Source organism: Salvelinus alpinus, chromosome 9 (genome assembly GCF_045679555.1).
Source record: "Salvelinus alpinus chromosome 9, SLU_Salpinus.1, whole genome shotgun sequence".
Classification (NCBI taxonomy): Eukaryota; Metazoa; Chordata; class Actinopteri; order Salmoniformes; family Salmonidae; genus Salvelinus; species Salvelinus alpinus.
The window spans coordinates 84,336,853-84,362,069 of NC_092094.1; the positions used below are offsets into that span (position 1 = coordinate 84,336,853).

A 25,217-nucleotide genomic window follows, 5' to 3' on the forward strand; every position below is an offset into this window, starting at 1 on the left:
TTGAGAACATTGTAACCACGTTCTAGATAAGTTCAGCTTGACATTAAGAAAATGTTTTCTTAACTTTAAACACCAAAACATGCTTAAAAGGCTCTCAGAAGATTTTTACTAACATAGATAGAATGTTCCACTAATGGAACACTGAACACTCAAACATTAGGGGAACATTATGGGTAAGACTACAGAAACATTCTCTCTCCCTAGAATTGTTAGCTGGGTTGGGAGAACGGAGAGAATCTACTTAGTCACTGTCAGTGTGTTCAAACACTACTTTCACTCCGAGAGCTGGGAGGAGAAAGCAGGATAGGGAAAACATCAAACTCCTAAACATGACAGAGCAGGAGAGGAAACCATTGATTTTTCCTCCATTTGGCCATGAATCTGCTGGAGAAGAGGTGGCTGTGGGTGCTCAGACAGCTGATGATGTGATTTGTAACACTGGACCACTGGTGAGCAGCAGAGAGAATTGCTCGACTCTCAACACATGGTAAAGTGGCTGCTGCGACTCTTTCACCATCCAGACAAGATTAACTAACAGCGGGGGACCTACAGTATCGATAAGCTCCACAACAATCCTACAGAGTTTTTCCTCTGTCACAGCAATCTAGGAGCCACTGTTCAATTAACAGTGACTAGAGCGATGGGCAGACTGGGGGGTTTACAAATAGTTAGTGCTTCCTGTTGTGACAAACATGTCAGAGATCAATAATAAGGACAGAAATATGTCCAAATATGTTTTTCAGAACCAAGTGAGTCATTTTGCTTCAGGTGAAAATGAATTCCCAGAGACATCATCCCAGATCCCAAACATTAAAATGCATGTATTGAACACACTCAGTTACAGCCTTTGGGATAAATATATTTGAAAGGCATGGACATTGAGTATTGAAGACACACAGTGATAAAAATACACATGGGTATATGATTAATGATTCATAATGTACTAATTTGTTTAACTTTCCTAATGTTAATTTAACATTAAATGAGTCATGGTATGGAAAGTTGGGCATAAATACTGTATACAATATTAGGTTTATCTATCAACTACATAAATACTGTAATGTATTTCTGACATCAACAGAACGACAAACACACAGTGCAGGCTTTCTAAGGACAGAATAAAAATAATCCTCCTTAGATCATTTGCAAAGCAATTACGAAAATATAAACATAACAGCTTACAAGATAAGATGCTATTAGTGCTATTTGTCATATGGGATAGCTGCCTACGACAATAGTTTAAAATCCTTGTAATAAAACTACAAATATAATCAAGACAGTTTCGTCATTCTGTCTATCACGGTATATCTAGCACTTAGCATAGAAGTCATGAAGATGCCATAATAAATGCATATCTATATACCAGGATCTATATCTATTGATGGACCTTTCGTCTTTTAAAGCATACAATATGTGTGCAATGTAATGAACATTATGTTTATGTTTAAGGTTTCATAGAGTATATCAACATTCTGACAATCCATGCAAAAAATATCAGTCTATTCAAGCAGCCAAGAAATACAGGACGGATAATGTACAATAGTATTGACCCTTGATAGTGCAGTACCATCATCACAAAGTCAGGAGATCCTGTGAACAGAGTGCTTGGAACTTATGGATAAGAGCGCCCAGACATACAGAAACAAAATATACAGTTGTTTTCTTTAACAGATTACCTCTGAATAGAACACTTCCTATTGACTGACTGGATCACTGATGTCATTGACATAGGTTATTTCACCAGAGCCAACCATTGTGACCCACAACATCTACATTTGTCAGCAGGGACTGAACTGCGGTAGCCAGATACCACAGATGTGTTAGCAATCAACACATGCTGTATCTGTGTTTCTGCCATCAACCATCTACAAATACAATTCATAACTAAAAAAATCTTTAAATAAAAAAGCGGCCCAAACAGCGAGTTCACAAATGACCTCTGACCTACAGGGATGAAGGAATGAGCCTTCCCTGCTTGTTCAGAGAGTAGGTTCATGCAGAGTTTATGACTACATTATCTCTCCTCATCCCCCCCAACCCGTCCCATCCACTGTTCAGTGGACACGGCCTGGAAGCCTCCCACTGGAGGAGACGGACTGGGCATCACTCATTCACTCGCCTCCTAGGTGCCTTTGTCAGGTGATTGCTGCCGGAAAAAGGAAAACAGATCAATACATCTCCCGTGGGCCTGACAGGTAATCTTTACCCAGGATGAAATATGAGTGGTACCAGCCCGCTGGATTCCTTAACTGTAACAGGGCAATTGACTGGGTGCACGTAACGCTCTCTCTCCCCACTTCCTGTCTGCATGGCCATTGGAAAATCATTTTGGAGAGGGGCTGGCTGAGACATCACATCATGGTGAACACGAATTACTATGGAGGAAGCCAGGTAAGGCATTCCCCCTGCAATTGACGAAACTTGATCTGAACATTCCTTTCTATCTGTCAATTCCTTTGGCACCAAAACACAGAGTGACGGATAAGGCATTAGGGAAAGGGAGCTCTCCAGGAAAGACCAAGCACTTGTTAAAACAGAGCTGATCTAGCAAAAGCTCTGACTCACAATATCCTTTAACATTAGCATATTTTTGTATGACATGTAATATTGTTATCCAACAGTGCTGTGGTTCCTTGAGAAGCTGAGTAGCCTCTCTTGTGTCCAGATACCCACTGGTGTGTTCTCTTCAGGATGGAGCTGGCGGTCTGAGGATGGAGGTTACTTCTGTCTGTCTGCAGACTGACAGATTCCTGTAGCAGGATGTCTTGGGAGAGGCATCCATTTAGATGAGTATACACACACAGCATTTATAAAACGTCAGCTAGTGCCGACATGATCACACAAAGCCTTCTCAAAAGGATCACTGCAGATCTATATATCTCACACTAAAACTGTGACTATTCCACAGAAGTGTTATCTGCACCTAATATTTATTAAATATTGTTTCTAAAGCGTTGAAAAATAGCTATGTATTTACTGTGCACAATGACCAATGAAAACGATCCAAGATTATAATCATACTGCATTAGTGACATAGTTATCTAGCCGAATATAGTTAATAAAGAGCGGGTCCTCTGTGATGAAACACCCCTCGGTTTCCTAAATCATACCACTGATAAATCAATGTATCACTTGATTCCTTTGCATAAAAATAAATTGTTCCACATAACTAACTACCTTGTCTCATCTCTGAAAAGCGTGCACAATGTTGGTTAGAGTGAGTGTGACTGGGCTCATGTGACTGGGCCGTGTGATATAAAACCACTGAGGGAGCGGAGTGTCAGTAGGGAAAGCTGTCCTTTCATTCTCTTACAGTTATTCATTATCACTGATCTCACTGGCATCCAGGAGTAAACCCTCTGCTCTCTAATGCAGGGACTCCTGAGCCCTGTACTGGATGGTGAGTGTATGCTATCATGATGCTACCACACTGATCTCTCTGTGCCCCTGGCACTGCCCATTTATCTGCTGCGGGCGGGCGGCCAGGGAATGCCAGGTAATGTCAGGGCAGACAGTCACAGCCCAGCCTCACAGCTAGCTAGAGACACCAGGGTTCCTCTTTGTGTCACTTAAAACACGGTGGAGATTACTGTTATTTACCCTCCTTTCCTGCTCCCCCATCCCTCTCCACCTGACTTTCAACACTCTCAACATTAGCCCAGTCAGTCACAAAACAACCGCTTTCCACAAAAGAAAATGGGTTTTGAAAACGGATTGTGCGACTTGCCTTGAACTTGAATGTGTTATGAAATTTGAATAAGGAAGGTGAGCTGAAGAGAACAAAGAGGCCCCTCCGAGGAGCGCAGCCACAGCCCCTCTCTGTTGTGCTAATGAGAGACGTTGTAGCCAGTGTAGCTTTTCAAATCCATGCTAATAGGAGACCTGTTCTTTGTGCCGCTCTCTCTCGGTGGTCACCTCTCTGAACCTTGTACCAGCATGAGGTAGCAGAACATTCTGATGCTCTCCTATCTGTCAGCTGCTACATACGCTGCAGAGCAGACCTGTTGGTCCCACTTCTCCCAGGCTTTCAGCAGAGCAGATCCCCAACCACTCAACCCTCCCTGACCATCATTTCAGTGTCCCTGCTGATAAATGCCAGGCAACTCAAAGAAGACATAATTGTTGGGCCTGAGTAATGGCCAGGTGGCCTGCAGACTGTGTATTGTAGAGACAGGAGGAGGTGCCTGGCTGATGCTGCAGTCTGGAGTAGCAAGACGAGGAGGCTCTTCAAGGAAATGGCTGGCTACGGAGTGATTAACTGGGCTTGATTGCATTAACATTATTCATCCTTTAAATGCTAGATGGAAAGACTTGATCCAGCAGCACAATGCTGATTCAGAGAGCAATGGCGTGCTCTCCCTCTCTCTCGCTCTCTCCCCCTCCCTCCCTCCCCCTCAGTCCTGCTCCTTCTCCCTTTGGGGGCTAGGTCTGAATAAAGTCCCAGGCTTGATGAAGTCCTGCTTGTCAGACGTGGAGGGCCCAGGGCCTGCAGACTCCATACTCAGAGAGGTGGAGGAGGTGGAGGTGTCCTCTCCCAGGTCATCTTTATGGAAGGGGATGCATGCTGTAGAGTAGAAGGACACACAAATAAATGTTAACTTGTCTTGATTTTAGAACTCAAAGACGGCTCTTCATTTTATCTACATTAATGCATTATCACTATAAATCTACAGTTATCATATGGCCTAATAGTTAATTATGTATTGTTCAAGCGATCTCAATCCTATTTGGCCTCATATGCCTAGTGGCCACGGTTGTTAGAAGGGCAATCTGATTCTCCTATGACTAAAACTCTCCCTTTGAACATGATCTACTTCAGTGAGACATTGTGTGGCTGTTATGTAGTACCATTTTACTGAAAATCTTGACTCAAAACAACTTCATTCTCACCATCTTCATCCTCCTCACTTTTTTAGCCATTCTGTCTCAATAGGCTCAAAGAGTTGGAGGGAGGGGAAATACCTGAAACACTTCTCGAGCCAATTTACACTGAAGTAAAAAGAACTCTAAAACAATTGCACTTTCTAATATCTGCTCTCCTTTCCTACTTTTCGTTAATAAATCAATCTGTGTTGGTCTCTCCAGTCACACAGACTTTTTGTGAGGCAGAGTAGGAGCAGAGGACACAGGAACTGGAAGTGACATTGTGGCTCTGGGTTGTCTCAAAGGATTAGGCATTACAGCATTCACTGGCATGTGCTTTTGCTCTTTCCCATTATATCTGCTTGTGCCTCTTTCCAGATGACTTCTTCCCCAAACTCATCCGGCGGGCTAGATAATTGATTAATATTTCTGGAGGGAATGATGACTAACTGTTGCTGTGGTTGAGCCCAAACACTTGGACATCTCAGGTTAAACACGGTCAAAGTTATGAATACAAATTCCGTTTTTTTTTCTTATTTGATAATGCCTTGGGAACAGATGACAGTGTATCCACTGAAAGATTGATCATGCGGAATACAATAGTATTTAATTGTAACTTTTATCAGTAGTGATATTTCATCAATATTTTTTTCCCAGTATTGTTTGTTTCATTAATAAAAACAAATCAGTGACCCCCATGAATAAATGTCTCAGTCCCCCTGAAATATACACTGTGAAATATGTTACCTAGATAACAACATCTAATATGACACATTCAACTGAGATACTGTGGTGGTCAATAAAAATGATACAAAGCAAAGATTTTGAGTCAATGTGAGAATTACATGCATTTGTTTTGTGCAATAATGGGTGGAGTGAATGGAACCATCTTGGCATCTTAACAACCTCTCATGTGAGGCTGTTCAAAAACAATCATTACAGCACTTCCTGGAGCCATTCCCTCCCCTCCCCTCCCCTGTTTATTAATCAGCTAATTACACATTGACAGTAATGGGTCTGCTGATTCCCACAGTTAAATGAACAGCACTGAATGGTCCTTTAATCATTAGCCTTTGTGCGTTTCTCCCATACACTCCAGGCTCCATCCATTTCACTGGACCACAGGAGGACATTCAAATCAAATCCCTCAGAAGAGGGCTGGAACACTTAAACACTACTAGCACCAGACTGTTCAAACCAGCTACTCTGTAATAGTGCAGTGTAGTCCTGTAATGCAGAACTGAACATAGTAGAACCAGTAAAGGATGGCAGCTCAATGAAGAAAACAATCATCCATATGATCACATTTTGTTTTCTGTGATACATGTGAAGCAACAGGAAAAAGTCCCCCACCAAAACACCTGTAACCAAACTGTGAGGACTCATGCATATTCACCCCCACACAGCAGCCAGCGACTCTACCCTGAAACATTGGTAGAGCGGTGCTAGTGGCAGGGGCAGGTGGGTTTTTGAAGGACACGACAGGGTAACTGAGGGGAGCAGAGTGGAGCGGTAGAGGGCGAAATAGTGCGCTGGGCTGCATTTCTGTCAGCAGAAGTGATGGCTGAGTGGTGGCGTTATTTGTCTTGTGCTGCCATACGGCCGTCGCACCAACCTGGGCATTAATGAGAGGGGGCCGGACCGGCGGGCAGGAACATGCAGGGTCTCAGACGCAGGTGATCTGTCACACAACAGCCCTGCTCCGGCTCCACCAAGGAGACACACAGAGATGGAGAGGCAGGGAGGTGGGCGCCACACAGGGAGGTTGGGGGGTGAACCCACCATGGGCATCCACTTGGGTCCCATGATAGAATGTAAAGTTGCTAAGTTACATGCCAAGCAGCTGCCAAGGTTGAAGGAGGGTGATATACACAAATGTTGGTTGCCGGCAAATTATGTAATAAATGGTTTGAGTAAACCAATCATTTACACAGATGTAAAATGGATAGAAAACAATACAACTTCAAATCAAACTGCGACGTACACAGTCAGGATACATGTACTAGCTTCTTTTAAAAAGTGCACTGTATGAGTGTGTGAGTTAGTGCTTATTATCAGCCCTCGTCCCTCATTTCAAATGAAGGGCACTGTGCAATACAGTGGGGGAGGGGGAAATTTGAATAATTAATTAGTCGGCATGTGAAACAAGCAGAGGGTATTAAAATCCATCAGGACCTTTATACTTACTGATTTATCCCTGCCAATGCATACAATGAATTCTCTTTTACTCTGAATGTAGATTAACCAAATGAAACTTGCCCAACATAGGTATATTTCTTGGAATAGTGTACATTGAAACCTTTTCTTAATTTTCTTTTTCAAAATGTATGTAGTAAAACGTCAATAAATCTCCCCCGCAATGATCCGCTTTCTTAAATCTAGAATTGAGGTTGAGATCTGAACACAGTATGCAGCTTAAAGGGCCAGTGTCTACATAATGTGAAAATGACACTTTTTTACGTTCTGTAGAACGGATCCTAAGCAAACTACTCCCTGTGATGTCTTTGGTCACACATTGAAACCAGGTATTTGCATTTTCCGTTCAGTTTTTGTTGGAAAGATGTGGTCTTCTTCTATTGTTGGATTGATGGTAGTGAGAAGTGTACTGAATGGCCAATTTGAGCCTGACAAGTGGAGTGGTCGTCCTATACAAACAGATACCTGGGTTGACAAGTTCTTTCACAGCCAGCTTCAACACTTGAGCTGGTAAGTGCTAAGCGTGTAAAGATGGAGGACACAGCAACAGCTGGGTACCATCTCAGCAATACCCTTAGGAACCCTGGGAGACACCTCCAGCTACAGGCCATGTTCACTACTTATTACAGAGTTTAAAATCAACCACAATACAAGAAACTCACTTCCCAAACTCTTCTACACTGGGGGGAAAAAGACCGACAAACTACACATGTATGTCTAAAGGAATTCTTGCAAATTCAAGGGAAAAAACGCATTTGAATGATAAACTATGAAAGAAAATAAATGTGTATGAAGAATAGTTCATTCCAGCTATAATGAGAATATCTATTACTATTTCTACAAATAAACTGCTAAATCATTTAGGAGCCGATGTGTATCTCCTGGCTTCTGTGGTATGACCAAGTAGAGGCATGGAATACTGTAGCAGGGCGCCAAAGTAAAGATTTATACAGAGCAGTAGGAGCCGCAGAAACTGCCATTGGATGACCATTCCCTGCATGATAAATCACTCTGGTAAGGGGGCATCAGACTCCAGAACCAGGAAAAACAACTTGGTACAGGGACATGGGGAGAGGAGGAAAATACTGTAAACTTAAGCATTAAACTTCAAAAAGGTTGTGAAAATATGTTAATAACTTTCATTAGGCCTATTAAGAGTTTTAAAAAATCTGCCTCTTAATAATAGTTATTATTTATTGAGAACGAGCAATCCGTTTTTCATTCCGGATCGAGTTGCCTGTTTGCACCTAGTCTACTTCTTTATATTGAGTGGGAAATGTATCCTTTGATGATTTTATTTGGCTTTTATGTTTACAATATTTTCTTCTGTTGAACATAAACCCCATGTTTCAGCTCCAGCAGCTGGTTGTGATGTTAACTGAATATCTCTCCTGGGGGGGATGTTGAGGGATCCCCATGCCTGCCTCTACATGGTGAATAACATGGAGAATATGAGGGGTCTTTAAAGGCCAGGGGTGAATCTTTTTGAATCTTTTTTTAGTTTTATGGGAAGTGGCTGAGCGCTGGAGAGGTGAAGGACGGAGTCGTTGGCCGTTCCATCACTCAGTGCAATAAATGGATGCAATCTGTATCCCAGTAAAGCATTGGCTGGTTTTAAATTCCACCTCTTTTATCCAAATGAATGATGGACCCCGGTACAGTGCACTGTGCGGCAATATCAATATACATCAAAGGCCAGCGCCCCTCACTAAATCAGGAAACCACCGGCATTTGTTATTTAAATGACAAACAGCGGCTGCATGAGCGGAGCAGGAAGAGGGGACTTTGGAGAAGAGGTGGACAAACCAATTCAAATTTCAATCCGGTAAAGACGCCAGGCCCGGAGCCATCAGTCTAATGAAAAAAGGCAGCTCTACGAGCCCAAACGGACAAGGGGGCTGCTGCAGGGTGCCACCTCCAATACGGTCTGCTTCCCATCACGCTTCCCTCAGACTCAGTCAGACCACTTCCACATGGGAGGACAGACAGGAGGCCCACAGAGCCCTGTTCTACCAACAAAACAGCACACACTAGTCAAGACTGAACTCTTCCCTCAGCTAATAAACAGTAAATATGTTGCTGTCTCACAAATACTGGAGACAATATTTGTAAGAAACTCAAGAATTCACATGTATCCTATATTCCTATATTAATGGATGTGATTCACATGCATCCTATATTGGTGGTTATAAAGGCTAATCTAAAGTAAAAGTTTAAAAAAAAAATATATTAAACATTTATTTGAATATAAATGTGACAAGCATTGTACATTTTTGTTGGGTAGTAGCACAATATTTTGGTCTGTTGTTTTAAAAAGGAAATATACTCTGTTAACCTGAAAGTGGTCTCGGGGATTAGTTACTGTATTGTCAGCAGGATGTGTAATAAAGTAAGCGCCCCGATGAGAGGTTAGGTGAATGTTAAACAGGTCAAAGGTGCAGTAGTCATGGCGACAGGTACCTGATGTTGTGGTGACAGAGACAGCAGTGGTCTTCCTCCTCCTTTTGATGTCCCCTGTGCACAGCAGTCCCAGATGGACGTTAGTCTGCCTAGGTCAGAGACACAGAGCTGTAACATTAATCTCAGACAAAATCATTCAAACACCATCCTTTTCTAATTTCTATGGATCTGTATCCTGAAATGTGAGGAGAAAATAAAATAAAAATACTTTGTTTCAAATCATTATTCATTTATCTTTTCTGTTTGAGTCTAAAAGAAAAATACGAGTGTTGAACCTTTCTGCTATGGCTTTTCCATAGGCAGTTAGAAGTTTCTAGAACACTGCTGCAAGGGAATATCCAACCCTGGACCCAAAAGGAGTTAAAAATACTACAAACTGTTTTTCTTTACTGGAGGGAATCACCAGAATTTTGTTCCATTTTGTTCAGAGTTTTGTTGAAACGTGGACAAAAAATATCAGCGGAAGAAGGAGTTGTAGGGGTTGTGCGTCTGTCGCTGCCGGGTCCAGTTAAACAAATTACCCCTGCTGTGGACCTCCTGTGTCATATGTCAGTAGCCTCCAAACGGGGAGGGCCCCCACAGCCCCCCACAGCCCCTCCTAGCCATGATTACTGGGATGTAAAGTTAAGGTCAAGGTCCCCGCCATGGCTGGGGGGGAGGGACTGACGTTACCAAGAGCAGGCGATGTGATGAGTTGACTCAGTGTGTGTGTGTCTGCGCTCATATGGTGCCAGTGCATGATATCACCCACGAAATGGTGTATCATCTCACACGTTTCACAACACTATATCCACTTTGACAACAGTGTTTATTGGTTGAAAGCACCTGTAAAGACGCATCTATAAAAAGAAGAAATCTCTGCAGTGCAAAACAACAAAGGAAGACCATAATACAGCAGACCCCTGTTAACCGTGGTGTTTCATCCTGAGCAGTCAGCTACATAAACCTCCCTGGTCAAACATGTGCTGAGATAGGATAGGGTCCTGTCATGGCAGCCTTTTAACAGCCTGCATGTTCCATCCATGACCTCAACACCCATTAATCACATGACGGCACTGCAGGAGAGGGTGCAGAAAGCTGTGTATGGAACGCTTTGAGCCAAGTCTATGTTGTATAATCAATAGGTATAAAAATAAATGTCTTGACTGTTATTCTCTCCCTGCTGCCCCACTAATAAAATCCCAGTAATGCATATTTCATTTACTTTTATACTTATTGATTACCTGTACTCCAGTTAGTAAATCACGCGCCTATCGATCCCTCAATCGTACCTCTGTCGGACAGCACATAACCAGCCATTTGTGCCCCTGATAAAGAGCTCAGACATTGAACTCCCCACAGTAAATCTTTGCAAACTAACTTTTTAATTCCAAAATCGATCCGTGCTTAAACGTCGCATTATTTCACGAGGCACGCCCGCGGTATTAAAAGTAATACCCTGATGCATTTGGTCTTTATGCATGGTAGTCCATCCTTCCATCGCTCCCCTCATTACACAGAGTCCTGATCGGGCAGGTGCTCTGGGGCCCAGGCTGCAGCCTGGCGGGAGAGATCCTGTGGAGGGGAGGCTGTCTGGCCTCTCCCCTCCAAGGCCCAGACTACAGGCTGAGCAGGGAACACTCATGGGCCACAAGGAGCCCACAGAGACACTCAGTCACACGCTAATAAAACATTAGAATACCATTAGCTGGCTCATTAAGGAAGGCTAAACGGGACAACTCGTTTAAAAAATGGAACCAAAAGGCCTCTGGTAACAGGCTTGTTATGCATCGTTTGTAGCTGTTTGAGTAGCTCGCTGCAGGATAACACATTTACAATTTTACTCAAAGGTGTAATAAAAAGCTATTTTGGAAATTGGTTTGCAATAGAGTGGGTTTAAGATGTGATAAAGGGAAGCAGTTTGACAGATAAAACACACAATACATGTGAGTGATCTTCCTGCAAGATTTATATGGCAACATTACAAAATGAGCAGCTAAAAAGTCAGGTGAAAAGTTATGTTTCCTTGCACATGGGAACGTTTAACATTTCAATGTAATGTAACGGTAAACTAGAAGAGTCCCACAGAAAGAAGGGAAAGTCATTTAATTAGGGATCACCAACAAAAAATAGCAGAGCTGTATTGAGCCATGGAAAAATAACCCAATATCCAATAAAGAAGACGAACAAGAACTAAATTCTCGCAAAGACACATCAAGGACATTCAAGAAAATGTCTGAGCGATACATTTTACATGTCACATGGGTCATACAACAAAAAATACACTCTTAAAAGCAGCGTGGTCCCTTAGGTAAAGAATAAAACAAAAGTGACACAGGGTCAATTATAATTCAGGTGCCCACAACCAAAAGCAGATATATCAACTAAAAAGAACACCTCAAAAGAAGAGGAGCAGCGGTAACAAAATGGCCACCTATTTTCATTAGGGTACACAGTACTTCAGGTGTGAACAGGATCTCAAGATGAATAGAGGTATTCAAATGAATCAGAAAGGATTAAAGTCTCCTGGGAAGCCGATCAATAGCCCCATATCAATAATCAATAGGCCACTCACACCAATATACTTACTGCTGACACCGAGATCTCACAATTAAAATTAAAACTGGGAGAGGAGTGGCGTAAGAATATGATTTATCTTGCGCCGCAAATGTCATTTATAAATGAAAAAAGTCAATAGATATAACCGAAGTGCGGGCGGCTCAGGTGGGAGGCAGTTATGCATTTTAACATGGCCACAATCCCAAAACATTAGATCCAAATCCTACTGTTCACTGTGCCCATTCACACGGCCATACTAGGACAAATAACATGGAGTCCTATACAGCCTTTAGCCCTTCCTATCAAATCCCTGATGGTTGCCTCAACTCTACCAAAACAGGAGATGACAGGTTTTATTAACACAGTATTATTTCAACCTCTGCAAGATACAAGATTAATGTTTATACTTTCCTTACAGACCAAAACACTTTTCTTTCAAGGGTGATCAGTGAGAGCTCAGTGATAAGAACTGATCATTTGAATAAGTTCCTCAAAATAAATGAAAATATAGTGAAGCCAATTATGCGAAGTGTAAACTTTGCGATGAGCAAGGTGTTATTTAATACATTTTCTGAATCTGAGTATCGATGCTCTGTGTTAGAGACACAGCACTATTATCCCCACCCTGTCAGTACCATGCTGATGCCCTATATAAGAATATTGATGAAATGTTAGCGCGTACACCAGTAAGCGTACACCAGTAAGCGTACACCAGTAAGCGTACACCAGTAAGCGTGTGTCATGTACAGTGCCTTCAGAAAGTATTTACACCCCTTTACTTTTTCCACATTTTGTTATTTTACAACCTGAATTTAAAATTGATTACATTTAGATTTTGTGTCAATGATCTACACACAATGCCCCATAATGTCAAAGTGGAATGTTGTTTGACGATATTTAAAAAAATGTATTTAAAACATTTTAAAGCTTAAATGTTTTCAGTCAATAAGCATTCTTATGGCACGCCTAAATAAGTTCAGGAGTAAAAATATGCTTAACAAATCACATAATAAGATGCCTGGACTCATTCTGAGTTCAATAATAGTGGTTACCATGATTTTTGAATAACTACCTCATCTCTGTACCCCACACATTGTCTGAACTGTCTCTGCTTCTCCTTCCAATAGGACACTTCCCCTTTAATTCCCAATTAAATAGCCAGCATCAGCTGCGCAAAAGGGGGTTATGATGGTGGTGTGAATGAGGGTGTGTTCAACCCTCAGTTCCGAAGCTTCTTTACTCTGTTTGTTTTGTTGTATTTAAAAGTGTGCTTTGTCTCAAGTTTAACCAGGATCGGATCCACTCATTTCTTCCTTTGGACTACACATCTCATTTGGTCTCCGCAGTTTTGTCGTGGCCTTTCTCCGCTGGAGATCTGTTGGCGGATTGTCTGACAACTTTTTTTGCAAACTTGTTTGAGTGTGATTTATACCGTCAGTTGTAGTTGAAGACTACTGAGATTTGATACTGTTTATGGTTGTTTGATATTTTGATTGTATGATTGAGACTGGGTTTACGCTACACTTTTATGAACGGACAAACATTGCGTGACTAAAGTCACTTGAGTTCACTGAACTCCTTTACCGGGCTGGACTCTTTTAGGCCAGAGGTATGGGACTTTTCTTGAGGAACCAGAGCTCATTGTTTGTTATGTGTGTGATCATTTATGTTGGTAATACAACCCACGCAAAATAAGTAGTTTTTTTGTTATTTCCAATGTTTTAAGGGTTTATGAAAAGTGTATGTCCATACTGACTTTTACATAAGTCTTCGTATTGGTGTAGACTTGACGGACCAGACAGGACTCATTCCCTCCCAAACAAAAAGGAGAAATCAATATTTTCTCTGGTAGGCAAGACCTATCTGGCACCCCTACAAACAATAACTGCAAGTCAAAACCGTTACAACATACAGCTAATTGTAAGGTCCCTCAATTGAGAATGAATTTCAAGCAAAGATTCAACCAAAAAGATGAGGAATGTTTTTCAATGCCTTGGAAAGAAGGGCACCGATTTGGAAAAAAAGCAGACATTGAAATATCCCTTTGAGCATGATGAAGGTATTAATTAGGCTTTGGATGGTGTATCAATACACCCAATCACTACAAAGATACAGGTGTCCTTCCTAACTCAGTTGCCAGAGAGAAAGGAAACCACTCAGGGATTTCACCATGAGGCCAATGGTGATTTTAAAACAGTTGCAGAGTTTAATGGTTGTGATATGAGAACTGAGGATGAATAAACAACATTGTAGTTACTCCATAATATAAAAAAAATTGTCTGAGAAACCTTTTTTTCCTGAATACAAAGCTTTATGTTTGGGGCAAATCCAACACAATACATCACTGGGTACCACTCTTCATATTTTCAAGCATGGTCGTGCAGCATCATGTTATAGGTATGCTGCTCATCGGCAATGACTAGGGAGAATATTTAATTTTCTAATAAAATGAAACAGAATACAAAAAAATCCTAGAGGAAAATCTGGTTCGGTCTTCTTTCCAACAGACAGTGGGTGACAAATTCACCTTTCAGCAGGACAATGACCTAAAACACAAGGCCAAATATACACTGGAGTTGCTTGCCAAGACGACAGTGAATGTTCCTGAGTGGCCCAGTCAAGTTACCTTTTTGACTTAAAAATCGGCTTGAACACATATGGCAAGACTTGAAAATAGCTTTCTAGCAATGAGCAACAACGAGCCACCCCAAAGTAGTGGTAGGAAACATCACCTCCACTTCGCTGATCCTCAACACAGGGGCCCCACAAGGGTGCGTGTTCAGCCCACTCCTGTACTCCCTGTTCACCCATGACTGTGTGGCCACAAACGCCTCCAACTCAATCATCAAGTTTGCAGACGACAACAGTAGTAGGCCTGATTGGCAACAATGACGAGACAGCCTACAGGGAGGAGGTGAGGGCCCTGGCAGAGAGGGGCCAGGGAAATAACCGATCCTCTCAACGTCAACAAAACGAAGGAGCTGATCGTGGACTTCGGTAAACAGCAGAGGGAGCACGCCCCTATCCACATAGATGGGACTGCAGTGGAGAAGGTGGAAAGCTTCAAGTTCCTCAGCATACACATCACTGACAATCTGAAATGGTCCACCCACACAGTGTGGTGAAGGTGCAACAGTGCCTCTGTAACCTCAGGAGGCTGAAGAAATTTGGTTTGGCCCCTAAGACCCTCTGAAACTTTTACAGATGCACAATTGAGAACATCCTGTGAGGCTGTATCACCGACTGGTAAGGCAACTGCACCGCCCGCCACTGCAGGAGTCTCCAGAGGGTGGTACGGTCCGCCCAACTCATTACTGGGGGCACACTGCCTGCCCTCCAGGACACCTACAGCACCCGATGTCTCAGGAAGGCCAAACAGATCATCAAGGACATCCTTGACATGGTCCTTGCTGTTGTTCTGGGATTGATTTGCACTTTTCGCACCAAAGTACGTTCATCTCCAGGAAACAGAACGCGTCTCCTTCCTGAGCAGTATGACGGCTGCCTGGTCCCATGGTGTTTATACTTGCGTACTATTGTTTGTACAGATGAACGTGGTACCTTCAGGCGTTTGGAAATTGTTCCAAAGGATGAACCAGACTTGTGGAGGTCTACAATTTTCTTTCTGAGGTCTTGGCTGATTTCTTTCGATTTCCCATGATGTCAAGCAAAGAAGCACTGAGTTTGAAGGTCGGCCTTGAAATGCATCCACAGGTACACCTCCAATTGACTGATGATGTCAATTAGCCTATCAGAAGCTTCTAAAGCCATGACGAAATTTTCTGAAATTTTATAAGCTGTTTAAAGGCACAGTCAACTTAGTGTATGTAAACTTCTGACCCACTGGAATTGTGATACAGTGAAATAAACTGTCTGTAAACAATTGTTGGAAAAATGACTTGTCATGCACAAAGTAGATGTCCTAACCGACTTGTCAAAACTATAGTTTGTTAACAAGAAATTTGTGGAGGGGTTGAAAAACGAGTATTAATGACTCCAACCTAAGTGTATGTAAACTTCCGACTTCAACTGTATGTATATACTGTATTTAGTCAGTGCCACCCGACATTGTTCATCCTAATATTTATATATTTCTTAATTCCATTCTTTTACTTTTAGATTTGTGTATTGTTGTGAATTGTTAGATACTACTGCACTGTTGGAGCTAGGAACACAAGCATTTCAATACACCTGCAATAACATTTGCTAAATATGTGGATGTGACCAATAAAATTTGATTTGAAGGCACTGTATGTGTTGGGTGACTTGTTTAGGGGTGTGACTGTGGAGGGGGGTGACCTCCAGTGACTGTCCAGGGTAAGTCTGGACAGTCACTAGAGGATGGATTTGAGCTGCTTGGGGAGATGGATTCAGGCTTGTGCCGTCCGACGGGATACATCTGAAGCACCACTCGTCAATCCCCCTCTCTCCCTCGTTCATTTGGGAGTATGATTTATACTTTTTGAAGTGAAGGGTCTTGAATCCCTCTATAAAGGAATTAAGAGGCTTCCCCTGAGACGGCATTCAAATGAGAGCATGGTAGGGATATGAGGGCTTTTTAATAGATAGAAATTAGTATTCACAATGCCTCAAACTGGAATCTGAAGGAACCTTTCAGGTGGAGAAGAAAGAGCCAGTTAAGAAAATAAATCTAAGAAGTTTAGCCTTTTCATTGCATTCGTGTTTTTGCCCATCAAGAAATGGTGGAGGGCTTTCTGAACTAGCCCAGGAGAGAGAGCGAGAGAACTTGAAACAGAATAAAAAATGCTCTGTAAATAGGCACTGTGGAACTGGAAACAATGCAAGGAAGAGTCTCAGACTGAGGGCTGTTCAGCTCCTCAACAATCCCCATGCCATGCAGATCCAGCAGTACAGGGGCTGACTTGGAGCTAGAGGCTTTGAGAAAAACTCGTTAGATAAACTTCTGCAATTATTTATATATTTTTTTGCGTTTTCAGAAACACTGGAAACCAAAGATTCTACAAGAATATATTCTATGTTCGAGAAAGACAACCTTGGAAAAATACATCAGTTATTATTCAGCGGAGTCTTATATCCCAGTGAGGAGTTGTCTGTTGTATAGACCAGGGGTCAAGCTTGCGCCATATACAGTACCTGACTGTGCTAGCTAGTCTCACAGGAGGCTGTGATGGGGATGTGGCTAATATCACACAAGTCTTTCTACAGCCTTACCCATGTCCTCATCCTAACATGACCTTCTATGACACCACTCCTCTCATTCACTCTAAAGACCATGAAAGCCCACGCCAATAGCACCAAAGCACAACTTTAACATGTTAGCCCAGCTGCTTGATGTGATGTCATCTGTATGCCCACCCGAGTCTGGAGGTCACGATGTCACACTTTGAGCTCCTGTCTCTGAGGAGTTGGTCAATGTTCTCACCCTCGCACATACTGAACATGTCTCTGAGGTACAAACTTTGATGTAGCATGCATTGGTTAAATCACGACTTGTGTTTAGCGACTGGTTCATTTAAGAGTTAACCATGTCTGTCAATATATTGAGCTTCAGAATGGAATGGGCTGAATGGCTCCAATAGGCCCAGGAGAGGTGGAGTTTAACCATGCCAACAATAATGAGTGCTGTGTGCATCCCCTACCTGGTTTTGCAGATGGAAGAGGAGCATCTCCGATGGGAGCTGTCTGGCACCATGTCAATGGGATAAACAGGTAACGGACACAGAGGGTTGAACTGGAACACATTTACAAGATGTTAGGAGTTCACCCAGACGCATCACAAATAGGGCTAGAGAGCTGAAATGTCTTATTCAATAATTCAACACAAATATACCTGGCTCCGGTCTCTTTTTCCAATGGAAGGCAGCCATTGATAGGGGTCCTGAGAGAAATGCTTCATTCTCTCCATAGACACTGACATACTGTTGTCCTGCAACACATAGAATGTGGTATTTTAGAACATATCACATAACATGTAAAATACATGCATTAAAAGCCTGGCATCCATTAATGTTTGTCAAGGAATGTGTTTCTAGTGTGCCACTCTGCCCTCACCTTGCTGGGAAGCCTCCTCCGGCCTTTCCTGATGCAGCGGGCAGCCACGCCAGGCAACCGGTTCAGACGGGCATGGTAACCTGCAACACGAAACCACACTGTTACTCAATCAGAACTGGAGAGTGACATTTCTGTTGTTTTCTGTTATTTCACAATGTAAATGGGCTCCCGAGTGGCGTAGCGGTCTAAGGCACTGCATCTCAGTGCAAGAGGCATCACTACAGTCCCATAGGGTGGCGCACAATTGGCCCTGCGTCGTCCGGGTTTGGCCGGGGTAGGCCGTCATTGTAAATAAGAATTTGTTCTTAACTGACTTGCCTAGATAAAGGTTAAATATTTATTTTTATGTATAGTATTTTGATTAGCTCATCACCTCTCTGAGTGGGCCGTGCAGGCTGTAGGAAGGTGGGTGGAGCTGAGTCTGGTACTTCGAGGACAGGAGGAGAATCTGGGTCCCAGCTGGGCAGCAGGCTGGGAATGCCCATCCCCCCCGCTCCACACTCCCCCTCAAAGAACCAGTCACTCTGCTCATCATCACCTACAGCACAGGCAGGAAATTCAACACTGTTAGTCGCAATGTATACATTGGGCAATTCCATAACCGCTCAATATGATTCTGCATGACATTTAAACAATGATACAAAAGTATTTTCACGGATGGGCTGCACCAATTTATAATTTAGTGCTGTACAATTAACCATGGAATGAAGTACTGACTGCATGAGGGCATCTTTCCTACTTGGCCTGCATCAATCCTCTCTCTATTTGTTGACAGCCTCTCCACCACCACACAGCAGACCACCCTGGTCCCCAGACACTGCTCTCTCCACAGACCTGTCAGTCAGCGGGGCGCATGCCTCTCACAGTCAAGGTGTAGTGACAACTGTTAAATCAGGGGCCGCCTCGCCCCACCACGGCTAATGAGATTAGCAGAGGCTTCAGCGCTCATTAACACGACATGACAACGCCTTATTAGAGCCGCCTGGGTGCCCGGCAACCAGCCTATTGTATCAGAACCTCTTTCTGTCTAGTCTTAGCATTCTGTTACACTTACAAAGAGCACAGGCATAGCTCCATCCTTTGAACATTCAGGTAATGCTAGAATTAAAAGGCTTATTACATGCTTTTTGTTTTCATTTTGCACCATTATTATCTTTGCCATCTTATTTAATTTGCAGATACATATGAAAATGACACAAACCACATTTTCATCCACAGTTTGTATGCGAGGAAAGTCATACCGTATAAAACAAAATCACGATAGCTGTGATGGAAACAGGAAGTTTTGGTGTAATTTTATAAATGCTGACAGAATTTGTTCCTTCGACATGGTGGGATATTTTTGTGTCTAAAATCTATTATGCGGGAAATGGCGGTGGAAACACATGTGCGCAAATACTCTGAACAAAAATATGAACGCAACATGCAAAGATTTTACTGAGTTATATATCTCCTTCACATAGAGTTGATCAGGCTGTTAATTGTGGCCTGTGGAATGTTTTCCCACTCCTCTTCAATGGCTGTGCGAAGTTGCTGGATATTGGCGGGAACTGGAACAAGCTGTCGTACATGTCAATCCAGAGTATCCCAAAAATGCTCAATGGGTGACATGTCTGGTGAGTATGCAGGCCATGGAAGAACTGGGACATGTTCAGCTTCCAGGAATAGTGTACAGATTCTTGCTGAAACATGAGGTGATGGCGGCAGATGAATGGCACGACAATGGGCCTCAGGATCTTGTCGCGGTATCTCTTTGCATCCAAATTGACATAGATAAAACACAATTGTATTCGTTGGCCGTAGCTTATGCCTGCCCATACAATAACCCCACCACCACTACGGGCACTCTGTTCACAATGTTGACATCAGCTAAATGCTCACCCACATGACACATCTGCCCGGTACAGTTGAAACTGAGATTCATCCGCGGAGAGCACACTTCTCCACCGTGCCAGTGGCCATCGAAGGTGAGTATTTGCCCACTGGTCGGTTACGACACCAAACTGCAAACAGGTCAAGTCCCCGGTAAGGAGGACGAACACGCAGATGAGCTTCCCTGGGACGGTTTCTGACAGTTTGTGCAGAAATTCTTCAGTTGTGCAAACCCACAGTTTCATCAGCTGTCCGGGTGGCTGGTCTCAGACAATCCTGCAGGTGAAGAAGCCAGATATGGAGATCCTGGACTGGCGTGGTTACACTTAGTCTGCAGTTGTGAGGATGGTTGGACGTACTGCCAAAAATATTTAAAACGACGTAGGCTTACGGTAGATAAATGAATATTCAATTCTTTGGCAACAGCTCTGGTGGACATTCTTGCAGTCAGCATGCCAATTGCATGCTCCCTCAAAACATGAGACATCTATGGCATTGTGTTGTGACACATTTTAGAGTGGCCTTTATTGTCCCCAGCAGAAGGTGCACCTGTGTAATGATAATGCAGTTTAATCAGCTTTTTGATATGCCACACCTGTCAAGTGGATGGATTATCTTGGCAAAGGAGACATGCTCACTAACAAGGATGTAAACAAATTTGTGCACAAAATTGGAGAGAAATAAGCTTTTTGTGCATATGTAACATTTCTGGGATTTTTTATTTCAGCTCATGAAACCAACACTTTTACATGTTTCGTTTATATATGAATCAACATATCGAACTAAACTCGGAGTCACACAATGATATGGTGTGTGGTTCTCCCACTACGATTCGGAAAAGAATACAGTTTATTAAGCTACATATTAAATAACTTATGATGGACTTCACAGGGGGATCTTGATGCTCCTTTCCAATAAATATTGACGGTCTTATTCTGGTGACATGAGGATCGATGCTTGACTGCCATTTGACAAATAAAAAAATATTCTAGCTCTTATCCATAATAATCTCATCATGTAGACTAGCCTACATCCACCGCATCTGCGAGCTGTTGGCTAGAGAGACCAGAGTAGGCACATTTGCTATTTAAGGCAACAGTTTGTGATAAAACTATCGGTAGAGTTTAAAATGCGATGGAAACACATTGAACTTTACATTTTATTCAGTACATGAAAAGTAGATTTTGTGAGCACTACGTCACTACACACTCATTTTTATCTGCAATAAGTCAATTTATTGAAAACACACTGCTGAGAGAATGCACACATTTTCTTTATGCAAATTCTACAATATCTGCATGAAAATCTGTTGCCAACTGGATGGAAACCTAGCTAGTGAGAAATAAATATTATGCTGAACATTAATACCTTGTCTTCCCTCGTCGTTAGTGAAGAGGCCAGGATCACTGCTGCATATGCTGCTAGTTTCACTGCAAACAGAGGAAGAATAATATAATTGTCAGTATGCATTTCATGTTGAAACTTAGCCATCTTTTTGTAGTGATAATACTGATGTGTAACAAGAAAAATAAATATGTTGCGATGGATCATTTGAAAATTGGTGCATTTTAGGGTCAAAGAAGGTTGTGCATTTGAAAATAGAACAATGTGAAGCAAAAACGTGCAAGCTCACTCCAAAAATGTTAACATGCAACATTCAATAACAAAATAATGAATCAGTCCCGAGCTAGAGGTCAACATAAATATAAAATGACACAAAAAGAGGAGGGGCGCTCTCCCCACTGGTTCCCATCCCCAACACAAAGGCATGGGGAAGGACTCTGGTCGAAGCCACTGAGTGACATGCACAATCTAATTGAATATCCTCCGCTGTCAGCTCCAATCTAATCTGTGCTGCGTTCTGGAGGATGACAGGAGTGCGGCAGATTCCCCTGCCTTCTCAGTCTGTGAGCAGGACCCGCGGACGTGCCTCCACACAACAACTGGCCAGCATCTGCTCTGAAGGCTGGTCCAGCCCAGGCTGCTCCATGGCTGGCCCTCTCCATGCCCCCAGGCGTCCCCGTGTCACCCCTCCACCCCCCTCTGCCCCGGCCCATACCCCACCCTGGGCCTCTCTGCCTCTGTCACACCTATGCCACTTTGGGCTTGGAGCTCAATAGACCCGCCAAGGTCACACAGGAGTCAGGACTATTTGTTTAAAACAAAAAAATATTAAAACAAAATATTGGCTTAATGAAGTGGACATTAATGGAGTAAATTTTAGAACTGTGTTCTGTGAATTTTAAGAATGAATATGTCTGTACATATTTCGTTTTTTGTTGTGTATCACTTTTTTAGATTATTACATTCAAACTGCCATGGATGGTCACTGATTTTGTCTTAAATTCTCTCACAGCATGCCAAGTAGCAACTGTAACACAATCATCCATGCTCAGTCCTTTGAGGCCATTTGTCCATTGGGTCAGAGGAAGTCTGAGGGTCTTGTTTGCGTTGCATTTTGCTTTGTGGTGATCAGTGTTGACCTTGGTGACGAGGGAGAGAGACTGGCGGGGTCAGATACACGCTGATATGGTTCTTTGCCATATTGCACAGGAGTGGCGGTGACGGCAGGCTCAGACGAGGCTGCTGCCAGATGGTCCAGCACCATCTCACTTCACACACCCAAGAAGCAGATGTGAGAGGGACCAGGCCTCTCCAGGGAATGTGGAAGACGTCTGGCCTAGCCAAGAACTCCAGGATCATCCCTCCCTCCCCACCCCCAGACCCTGGTTCCCCAGGCCTCTACTCAGCTGTCCTCCACCTCTGGACACACGGCTGAGCATCTGGAGCAGGGCTCTCTGTTCCACAGCAGTAGAGGGCATATCTCCTCACCATGCATCCTCCTGGCTATAGGCAGCAGCCCCTATAATAAACACTAATAGCCCTTTCAGGACGATTGTTACTCATCCTATAGCCCTTTCAGTTATCTGTCTCTGTCTCGCTATTATATACAGTGCATTCAGAAAATATTCAAACCCCTTCCCTTTTTCCACATTTTGTTAAGTTACAGCCTTATTCTAAAATGTTTTTTTTTATTCCCCTCATCAATCATAATGTCAAAGCGAAAACAGGCAAATTTATTAAAAATAAAAAACAGAAATACCTTATTTACATAAATATTCAGATCCTTTGCTATGAGACTCAAAATTGAGCACAGAATTGTTTCCATTGATCATCCTTCAGATGTTTTTACAACCATGGACAGTGCATGTCAGAGCAAAAAACAAACCATGAGATCGAAGGAATTGTCCATAGAGCTCCGTGACAGGATTGTGTCGAGGCACAGATCTGGGGAAGGGGGGTACCAAAAAATTTCTGCAGCATTGAAGGTCCCCAAGAACACAGTGGCCTCCATCATTCTTAAAATGAAGAAATTTGGAACCACCAAGTGTCTTCCTAGGGCTGGTCACCCGACCAAACTGAGCAATCGGGGGAGAGGGACCATGATCAGGAAGGTGAACAAGAACCCGATGGTAACTCTGACACAGCTCCAGAGTTCCTCTGTGGAGATTGGAGAACCTTCCAGAAGGACAACCATCTCTGCAGCCCTCCACCAATCAGGCCTTTATGGTAGAGTGGCCAGATGGAAGGTACTCCTCAGTAAAAGGCACATGACAGCCCACTTGGAGTTTAGCAAAAGGCACCTAAATACTCTCAAACCATGAGAAACAACATTCTCTGGTCTGAAACCAAATCAAATTTTTATTAGTCACATGCACCGAATACAACAGGTGTAGTAGACCTTACAGTTAATGCTTACTTACGAGCCCCTAACCAACAGTGCAGTTTCCAAAAAATATGGATAAGAATAAGAGATACAAGTAATTAAAGAGCAGCAGTAAAAAAAAATATATATATATATATATACAGTGGGGTGCCGGTACAGAGTCGATGTGCGGGGGCACCGGTTAGTTGAGGTAGTATGTACATGTAGGAGTTGCGGTTGGAGGCTGAGCAGTTACCATACCATGCAGTCATGCAACCAGTCAGGATGCTCTCGATGGTGCAGCTGTAGAACCTTTTGAGGATCTGAGGACCCATGCCAAATCTTTTCAGTCTCCTGAGGGGGAATAGGTTTTGTCGTGCCCGCTTCACAAATGTCTTGGTGTGCTTGGCCCATGTTAGTTTGTTGGTGATGTTTGTTGTCCTGGCACCACACAAGCGTCACGTCCTTTGGCACTATCCTTACGATGAATCATGGCGGTAGCAGCATCATGCTGTGGGGATGTTTTTCAGCGGCAGGGACTGGGAGACTAGTCAGGATCGAGGGAAAGATGAACGGAGCAAAGTACAGAGAGATACTTGATGAAAACCTGCTCCAGAGCGCTCAGGACCTCAGACTGGGGCAAAGGTTTACCTTCCAACAGGACAACGACCCTAAGCACACAGCCAAGACAACGCAGGAGTGGCTTCGGGACAAGTCTCTGAATATCCTTGAGTTGACTAGCCAGACCCCGGACTTGACCCCGATCAAACATCTCTGGAGAGACCTGAATATAGATGTGCAGCGACACTCCCCATCCAACCTGACAGAGCTTGAGAGGAACTGCAGAGAAGAATAGAAGAAACCCCAAATACAGGTGTGCCAAGCTTGTAGAGTCATACCCAAGAAGACTCGAGGCAGTAATTGCTGCCAAAGTGCTTCAACAAAGTACTGAGTAAAGGGTCTGAATACTTATGTAAATGTGATATTTCAGTTTTTATATTTTAAATAAATTTGCAAAAATGTCAACTTTTTTCTTTGCGGGGGAAAAAACGATTGAATCCATTTTAGAATAAGGCTGTAACATAACAAAATGTGGAAAAAGTCAAGGGGTCTGAATACTTTCCAAATGGTCTTAAGGAGAATATTTTGAGTACAGGTTACACATGCACAATAATTATCTTTCTCTATAATAGAGGAACATTTAGAAATATGCACCCTTATCAAAAATAAGTTATGGCTCACAGATGGCAGCGGTACAACAGTTTCTTCCATTTCTGAGTTAAAAAATGTGTTTGCTTCCTATAGGGGGATTTAGAGAAAAGTTTGAAAAAGATCACAGGTATAAACAATTAATTAGAGCCACACATTAACTATTTATCCGTATTAAAGGTGTAATGTGATGTCGCTGGGAGCAGCCCTGAGCCAATGTGAAACCGTTTCCATTAAGTACTGCCTAATTAATTCCATGAATAATTGAGGCTGCCATTTTTCTTGGGACCAGTAGAAACACCTCTCTCTTTCATCTCCTCCCATGACCTTTGTCAGGAAA

General features: G+C 42.9%; 1 protein-coding gene across 5 annotated transcripts in view; it reads right to left on the reverse strand.

Annotated features, from left to right (window-relative positions):
* Window positions 1-796: 796 nt before the first annotated feature.
* The window catches only part of LOC139530819 (G patch domain-containing protein 2-like), a 29,922-nt gene continuing 5,501 nt past the window's right edge, over window positions 797-25,217 (reverse strand). For 2 of the 5 annotated variants that reach the window (XM_071327542.1, XM_071327543.1), the window contains exons 3-9: window positions 21,331-21,392; window positions 18,464-18,628; window positions 18,091-18,170; window positions 17,870-17,965; window positions 17,679-17,770; window positions 9,520-9,608; window positions 797-4,564 (exon numbers count right to left, since the gene is read on the reverse strand). In XM_071327542.1, coding sequence (XP_071183643.1) covers window positions 4,395-4,564; window positions 9,520-9,608; window positions 17,679-17,770; window positions 17,870-17,965; window positions 18,091-18,170; window positions 18,464-18,628; window positions 21,331-21,392 — 754 coding nt within the window. In that variant the 3' untranslated portion in view covers window positions 797-4,394. Of the gene's footprint in view, window positions 4,565-8,865; window positions 9,069-9,519; window positions 9,609-17,678; window positions 17,771-17,869; window positions 17,966-18,090; window positions 18,171-18,463; window positions 18,629-21,330; window positions 21,393-25,217 lie in introns of those variants that run through there. The other 3 variants (XM_071327544.1, XM_071327545.1, XM_071327546.1) reach the window with 3 other exon arrangements.